This window comes from Rhea pennata, chromosome 2 (assembly GCF_028389875.1).
Source record: "Rhea pennata isolate bPtePen1 chromosome 2, bPtePen1.pri, whole genome shotgun sequence".
NCBI lineage: Eukaryota > Metazoa > Chordata > Aves > Rheiformes > Rheidae > Rhea > Rhea pennata.
This window is the reverse complement of record NC_084664.1, coordinates 67721549-67730325: the sequence shown is the minus strand read 5'-3', so window position 1 is coordinate 67730325 and position 8777 is coordinate 67721549. Positions and strand designations below refer to the sequence as shown.

At 40.5% G+C, this 8777-nt stretch overlaps 1 protein-coding gene across 1 annotated transcript in view; it reads left to right on the top strand.

Moving 5' to 3' along the window:
- Positions 1–4110: 4110 nt before the first annotated feature.
- The window catches only part of PTPN3 (protein tyrosine phosphatase non-receptor type 3), a 93390-nt gene continuing 88723 nt past the window's right edge, over positions 4111–8777 (top strand). Inside the window, exon 1 of the mRNA XM_062567948.1 lies at positions 4111–4263. Coding sequence (XP_062423932.1) covers positions 4126–4263 — 138 coding nt within the window. The 5' untranslated portion in view covers positions 4111–4125. The remainder of the gene's footprint in view (positions 4264–8777) is intronic.

The window sequence follows — 8777 nt, the reverse complement described above, 5'->3', positions numbered from 1 at the left end:
TCTGATTTTGCTGAATCCAGAGCTCAAAATAACTGGATTGCTATGCCTATCTCAGTATCCTGAGGTATGTAGAATGCAAAGTTGAGATGAAGTGCAGAGAAGACGTGCAAAGTGTATTATAAGTCTCAATGTTACATGCTAATTAAGCGGCTAACCTGTTATAGTGCTGTGGGGATTTTTTTTAAATTTATGCAACTGAATATATTTGACGTTTTTCCTAGGGACAATGACTACTGAGCAGTAAGTTTCTGATTTCTAGATGCAGGAAGAATCCAGTTTGTCTACTTGCTTATTTATTGGCCTTTAAAAGTAAATTAAAAATTTAAGCTGTAATTTTGTGGAGGTTATCGTGGGAAAGAGTACTCAAAATTTACTTGTGGGTTGGTTTTTGTTTTTAAACCGAGGCTTTTTTTTTCCCTTGTAACTCCCTACATTGAAACTAAATGTTTTCAAGCGTGTTCTAAATAAGCAAATAAAGATGTCATCGTATATGTGGTCTAGCCTAAGGGCTTATTTCTAGATGAGCTCCAGCATAATGTCAGCTAGAGAGAGACTAGGAAATGGTTTTTTTTTCTCCTTTAATCTCTTTTGCACTACCTTTTGTAAATATTTGACTAGTAATATGTTCAAGGAAGTATGTTAATGTAGGTATTCTTGTACCTATTCTTGAAGGTATACCTTCAGAACCATATGCCTAAAGCTTTATTTCTTAATATACTCATTTTTCTGTGAAGAATGTCACTGTTTTATTGGAAAACTTAAGGCAGGAGCTAACTGGAACTGCTGAAACCTTGCTCCTGCATTTTTTGAGAACAGTGTTTCATCTCAGAATACTTTGCTACAGCTATTCATTATTTATGACAGCTAAATGATTTTGCTGTGTTGGAATAGATCACTGATGGTAGCCAGAAGCAAAAATAAGCAAGCTGATTTTTATGTTAATTTTAAATTTAGTTCTAGGATGAAAGGCTTCTGTTACAATGATAGTGCTGTCTGTCTTAAGAGTGACAGTGGGAAAACTTGCAGCTACTGCTTTGGGTATGGTGTGCATTCATGTATACGTACATAAACGTTCAATGTAGATATAAACCTCTTTTTCAGTTTTAAATAAGAAAATGTTACAGCAACATATCTTCCATTCTTCAGTTTGGAAGTATTTTTACAACATGGGCTGTAATGCTTCATCATCTAAGGCTTCTGTGATTTGATATTTTATCTGCTCAGTATTTATTGTTATATTGTTTTTTCAAGACATACAAAGTCTACTTCTAGCTTCCAAATTATTGTCTATAGAACTTAGGATCAGTATGTGGCTGTTCTCTGCCAACTTTTCCTGATAGAGGTTAATAACCATAAATAAGGAGCAAAAACTTACCTTTTGGTTGTTACTTTAGCAGTGCCCTGTAGTTTGCATGGAAACTTGCCAATATTGTATTGTAATAATTTAACAGGACTCTGCTCTAAAACATTAGAGTTGAATATATTGATAGTGAGACTTCTAGTATCTTTTGGGGACTATAGTAAAGAGGAAGCATTTGTCTCTATGGAAGGTGGAGAAGGAAACTTTTTCCCTAAGAGTTGAGGTAAACTTCTGTCTTCTATTCAGTAAAACTGACTGCAGATAATTTTACGCTTATTAAGATGCATCGATGAGAGATATGACTTTAAGGTTTGAATGGTACTTAACTACCTGAGAAGAAGAATCAAAATACAGATTACTACAAAAAAATGAGGTTCTCCAGGACTTTTTTCTCATAAACTGGGAGATCATTTTAACCAACAAGTAAGGAAAGCTGATGCATGCTAAAGAGCACTTGTGTTGGTTGCATTAGAACTATGTACTGATGCAAAGACACCTTTGATATACTACTTTGTATTCCCACGTAATTCTTTATCTTTTAAATAAGTAGCCATGGAATATTACTACATTACTGAAAGAACATATGGGAAGTAATAATGTCCTCAGTATTACTGTTTTTCCCCTCATCGTCAGGTATTGTAGTTCAGGTAATGAAAGTGAGTGAGCAGTAGATCCTTTGATAAATGTAATTCCTGTGGATTCTCTAATATTTACAGTTCTCAAGGGACCAACATGGAACTAGAAACTTTCAATCGTATGAATATAAAATTCCTCAAAGAATCCTTAGAGCTCCCAAAAAAGCATGAGTACGCAGTGTTACAGGAATAGGAATGTCCCCATTTACCTAATAAAGTGGTGGCAATGAGTGACTTAAAAATTTATGGTTATGTATGTGTGACTTTTATATATAGCAAATACTTTAGTATGTAAGAGGGAAAGCTGTTGTTTCAATTCCTTGGTAGCACACATGCTTATGGTTGTAACAGTTTGTTTACTGACAATTCCTAAGTGAGTTGTAAAGATACAAAATGCTGACATGGAGAAGGGCTTTTAAAAGTCAATCTTCAATGCAAAAGATGAAGGAAAATACATTTTTGTTCTACCTGACTGATGCTTAATGGTTGCGAAAGGCATGCGTAGCCAGTCTGGTTAAAAATGTGTTTAATGTACTTGGAAAACATTAACTTCTTTCTGTAGTTGCATTTGTTGCTCCTGTAAGCTTATTGCATGATTTGATTGTGAGATAGGATTCTGTGTCTATGTTATATTTTTGTGTGAAAGTAACTGGGCTTATTTTATTTTATGATTTAAATTAAAACAGCTATTAACTTTCTGTCTTTGAGATCCTTATTTTAGGAGAAGGATAATAATTGCAAAGGTAATCAGTGATTGATAAAGTTCAAATTGGTCCATTTAGTTTGTCCTCTTTGCAAATGAGCCTTCTACCCAAGGCTACAAAGGGGAAACTGGGGCTGGTTGTGGTTGCTCAGGGCTGGAGGCTAATTACTAGTGTTCAGAGCATGCATCTGGTCTTGCCTGTAATTTCAATGACCCTTTGACTATCCAAAAGCAGTTGCAATTGCAGATTGCTTTATATGTTTTTCCAAGTACCATTTTGTAATATGTTGCGATTGATAAGCTAAGCCATTACAGCAATCTCAACATATTTTTATTTAAAATATGGCTTTTAATATTTTATTTATGCATGTCTATGGAAGAAAAAACAGTTGATAATGTGCTAATAACCCATATGATAATCTTCTATTCACTTTCCCTTTTCTCGTAGAATAGGGTTTCACAAAGTTGTTTGGTTAGAGACATAATGAGCGATGCATTAAGCTAGGATGCACAAAATAACTTATTCTGGTGCCCACAGTGTGACAACTATGAAATGGCTCCTTCAGGAGTTTTTAGGTCTTGTGCAGAGTAATGTTGAAGAGAATGTAGCTGTGAATTGGAGAGGAGGAGGGTCTTCTGTTCTTTGGACTCGCAGTGGCAGGCAGCTTTTGGGGACTTGATTAGGCCATTTGAATTCTGCTCATGTATATGGTGTCCAAATGCTCAGCCATTTATCCTGGTCTTGGCAGAGTTTCCATGATCAGCTGGTTCTGTCGTGGACAGCCTCTGTTGAGTCTGTTTGTGGGCTGTATACACAAACTATGAACTCCTCTATTATTAATTTGATATTACATGAAATTGTCTTAAACTTATGAAAAAATCAAGGATTTCTGAGTTTTCATTTGTAAACTCAATGCAAAAAGGTCACATCCAAAAGATATAAATTTCTTATGGTGAATTTCCTTGTTACTATTCCAGTTTTGGCATAAGGCATGTGACCTAAAGTTATAAAACAAATATAACTGTTAAGAGCTAGTGTAAAAAGGAAAAAAAAAAAACAAAACAAAAAACCTCCCAAAACCTGCAGTTTTAATCTAAAACTAAACACTTTTCTGATTTTATAATAACAGTTTCTAAATACGTGTTACTTTTAACTCTTGGATACTTTCTATTGATCTGTGGAAACATTTTGATCATTTAGGTCATGAAAGCCCTTCTATAGGCATGTATTCTCTGGTTTGCAACTTGTTAATTTTACAGTTTATTCTTTTATAAAAGTGTTTTTTATTACCCTACATATTTGGCTGTAATGAGGCCTTCATGTTGGTGTGGGTTTCTCTGAAAAGTATTTGATGAATCTTGAATTGAATTGTAACAACTTCTATTAAACGTGATTTTTTTGTTTTACAGGTTATTCAGCAATAGTTATGAACTCCCGCTTACGAGCCTTAGGTGGGAGGATAAATAACATACGAGTGTCAGAATTACCAAAAGAGAAAACTCGATCAGAGATAATCTGTAATGTTCACTTTTTGGATGGCTCAGTACAAAGCTTCAAAGTCAATGTAAGTTCTGAACCCCCCCCCTTTTTTTTTTCCTTACCCTTTTTTTTTAAACATAAAACCTCTTGAAAGCTGAAGAAGGTATGTGGGACCCTGAGGCATGGATTTCTGATAAGATACTGAAGATGTAGCTTTGTCATTACAAACTGAGAATTATTGGTTACAAAGTAAGTTTAAGTGGTATTTAAATTTTCTCTATTGTCAACTGACTGAGGTGACAAAGTCGTACCATGCAGATTGTGGCTGGAGAAGGGTCGCCTGGGGGATGTGGGAACCAGACAGATCTGATCCGATGATCACTATGAGCTATGAGTAAGCAATTCATATTTAAAGGGGAACTTGAAATTGGGATGTACGCCTTCTTTTCTCTCATCAAAGGCCTGAGAATGCTAAAAGAGCAGGCCTTGCAAATTGCTGTGGCGATGCCAACACATACTTTATCAAATGCAAAGGTGCTGCAAATAATGAAGACACCATGACTTAAAAGGGTTTGGTCTGCTGATCCATCTTTCATACTTAAATGTAGAGGAGGTTGGTTGATGACATCCGGAAGGAGCTGTTCTATCACCTTTCAGGGATGGAGGTGAGGCTGACGGGCCTATAGTGGCCTGGGTCCTCCTTCTTGCCCTTTTTGAAGGCTGGCGTGACATTGGCTTTCTTCCAGTCCTCAGGCACCTCTCCAGGTCCCCATGACTTTTCAAAGGTGATGGAGAGCGGACTGACAACAACATCCGCCAGCTCCCTCAGTACCCGCGGGTGCATCCCATCTGGGCCCATGGATTTGTGGATGTCTAGCCTTATCTCCAGGCTGCAGGATTTATGAGGGCTGCCCTTAGCAGCAAAGACTGAAGCAAAGAAGGCATTCAGTAATTCTGCCTTCTCCGTATTCCCTGTCACCAGAGCCCCCGCCCCATTCAGTAGGGGGGCCACATTTTCCTAGTCTTCCTCTTGCTGCTGATGGATTTGAACAAGCCCTTCCTGTGGTCCTTAACATCTCTTGCAAGACTCAATTCCAAATGGGCCTTAGCCTTCCTCGTCGCACCTCTACATACTCTGACTGCATTCCTATAATTCTCCCAGGCAGCCTGTCCCCTCTTCCACATTCTGTGGACTTTCTTCTTCTGTCTGAATTTGGCCAAGAGCTCCTTGCTCACCCATGCAGGTCTCCTGCCCCTTTTGCTGCACTTCTCACTCATAGGGATGCACCGCTTCTTGGAGGAAGTGTTCCTTGAATACTAGCCAGCTCTCCTGGAACCCCTTTCCTTCTAGGGCCTTAACCCGTGAGAGGTTAAGGTCCACCAAGTAGGTCTCTGAAGAGCCCAAACTCCGCCCTTCTGAAGTCCAGGGTTGCAGTCCTGCTTGTTGCCTTGCTTCTTTCCTGCAGGATCCTGAACTCCACCATCTCGTGGTCACTGCAGCCAAGGCTGCCCCCAATCTTCACATCTCTAACCACTCCCTCTCTGTTGCTAAGGACAAGATCCAGCAGGACAGCCTTCCTCGTAGGCTCCTCCACCCTTTGTGACAAGAAGTTATCATCAATGCATTGCAGGAGCCTCCTGGACTGCTTGTGCCTAGCTATGTTGTCCCTCCAGCAGATGTAGTCAGGGTGAATGCAGTCCCCCATGAGAACCAGGGCCTGTGATCGTGAGCTACTTCCAGTCGTCTGTAGGATGCCTCATCAACTTTCTCGGAACTCCTGGTGAGGTGGCCTGTAGTAGACACCCACAACAGTGTCCCCCATGCTAACCTGCCCTTTGATCTTCACCCATAAGCTCTCAACTGCCTCCTCCTCCTCCACCCCTAGGCAGAGCTCGATGCATTCCAGTTGTTCTCTAACATAAAGAGCAACTCCACCACCTCGCCTCCCTGGCCTGTCTTTCCTAAAAAGCACATAACCATCCATGACAGCTTTCCAGTCACGTGAGCTCTCCCACCATGTCTCTCTGACTGCAATGAGATCATGGCTCTGCAACCACACCCAAATCTCCAGCTCCTGCTGTTTGTTCCCCATACTGCGTGTGTCAGTGTACAGGCATTTCAGAGAGGTAGTCAGACCTGCAGGTTTCCCGGGAAGGGTGTATGGGGGTCGCCCATAGCCATGTCCCAAATGCACATCTCCAGCTGTATGCACCCATTGGAGCCCCCCCAACCCAACTTGTGTTTTGTTGTCTACCTTGTATGTATGACCCCCCCCCCCCGCCTAGTTTAAAGCCGTTTTTGCTAGGCTGACTAGCCTGTTTGCAAAGGCAAATGTGCCCCGCTTGGTGAGTTGAATACCATCTCTCCCCACCAGTTGATCTTCAAACCATGTTCCATGGTCATAGAATCCAAAACCCTGTTGCCAACACCAAAGGCGTAGCCAGTTGTTGGTTTGGAAAATCTTCCTCTACCTCCTCGCATGCCTCCCCTAATCGGCATGACCGATGAGAAGATCACCTGGGCTCCCAGACCCTTGATCACTGTGCCCAAGGCCTTGAAGTCTTCCCTGATTGTCTCTAGTTTGTTCTCTGTCTCGTTAGCACCCATGTGAAAGAACAGCAGAGGGTAGTAGTCTGATGAGCGGATAAGCCTTGGTAGCCTTTTAGACACATCTCATATCCTCACCCCCGGCAGGCAGCAAACCTCTCCAGAGGAGAGGTCAGGTCGGCAGATAGGCACCTATGTCCCCCTCAGCATGGAATCACCCACTACAACCACTCATCGCCTCTTCCGAGTGGTCATGCAAGGCACAGGCTCAGACAGCCCAGTTGCTTCCCTTGAGGTCAGGTCTGGGTTCTCCTCATCCTGGAGTGTGCTAAACCTGTTCTTCAACTGTAACTCCAAGTCTACAGGAGGAATAGGGGCCTTTCTTCTCTTTGTTCGAGAAGTAACTAGCTTCCAGCCTTCTTCGACAGTGCTGTGCTGTACTATTTCACTCTTCACAGAGTCCTCTAGCAACTCTCCTGCTGCAGGGGATTGGGACTCCGGGAGCAGTACAGTCTCTGAGAATGCCCTATCTCCTGCTCGCTTTCTCGCATGTTTCATAGTCTACTGACTTCATCCCGCAACTCCCTGACTTGATGACACAAATCCTCAACAACAGCACACCTCTTGCAGGAGGGCGGACCATCAGTCCAGGCCTTCTGGAGAGGCTCCAAGCACTCCCTGCAACCTGAGACCTGTAGGGCAACGTCTGCTGCAAGAGGCTCCATCTGAGCTGACGCTTCTGACACAGCTGATGTAGCAGTTCCCACAGCTACTGGCAGACATGCTTTAAGGCAAGTTACAACCATGTTAGCAAGAGTGGGTGCTGCTGGTGCTGGAAGAAGAGATACTGTTGTACCTAACTGTGCTCCTCCTGTGCAAACTGTTGTGCAAACTGCTGCGTCTGTTCACTGCCTCTGTTTGCTTAATAGTGAATTGTTGAATTATTGAAATGGAGATGTTTTTCTGAAATAACTAGGCAAAGACACAAATAAGAAAATATTGTCTTACATGTAGGTGTTTTACGGTTATGTTTTATTATGTACATAGGAATACAAAACTTTTCAGTCTGAATTTGGAGAACTGGAACTGAACAGATCACATTTGAAGGCTCTGTGTAGCATTTTCAATTTAAAAGCACTTCATTGTAATAGTGGAAAATAAAGAATGGGAATTTTTCAGGGTTCTGTGTTTGCAGGTTAATGGTACCTGGTTGTGGTTTATGAAGATTTAAGTTTCCATGTATAATATGAATTGGACTGCACTTTGAACTGATGTTAGGCTAAAATGCCTGAATGTATAAGTATGCTTTACATAAGTATGCTTTACGTAAGCAATTTTACACTTTTTCCACCACAAAGAAGGGGAAAGTGAATGGAGAGAGGCAGAATACTTAAAACCTGGTCATGTTCTGTGCTGCAGCATAAATGAAATCAAACTCTTCCCATATTCAGATATTCCCATATATGAAAAATACTGAGAGTTGTTTTGTCATGTAGGTGATATCTGAACATTGAATTCTTAACTGCAGGAGGATTTCTTTCTTTCAAAGACATAGAGCGATTATAGAGAAAAATAAACATCAGAAACCTTATTAAGGATAAGCAAAACTCAAGGGAAAGTAGCTTTAAGGAAATAGAGATTTCTAAGATATCATTTATAACATCTTGTTGGCATTGCACAGATGCTCAAGACAAATGAATTTGAAGTAAATTTAATGTAAAGATATTCTGAGTAGTCTAAATCTACAACATGTATTGACACTGAATGTAAGGCTTTATGTATTTTGTAATTTTGAACTAGTAATAAGTGACATCTTTAAAATGGTGATACAAAATTCAGGATGTCACCAAATGCTGAACGTTTTAGAGAAGAGAGAGAATATGGATAGGAATGATGTAAGTTCATTTCTCTTCATTCCCTAGCAACTAAACCTTTTTAGAGCCCACAGTTGAATTTAGTCAAACCTTGTGAGCAATCTGTGTGGCCTTAAATTTTCAGGATGACGACTATATATGTCTATCATTCTATTAGAGGCCTTTTTTTCTTAGTAG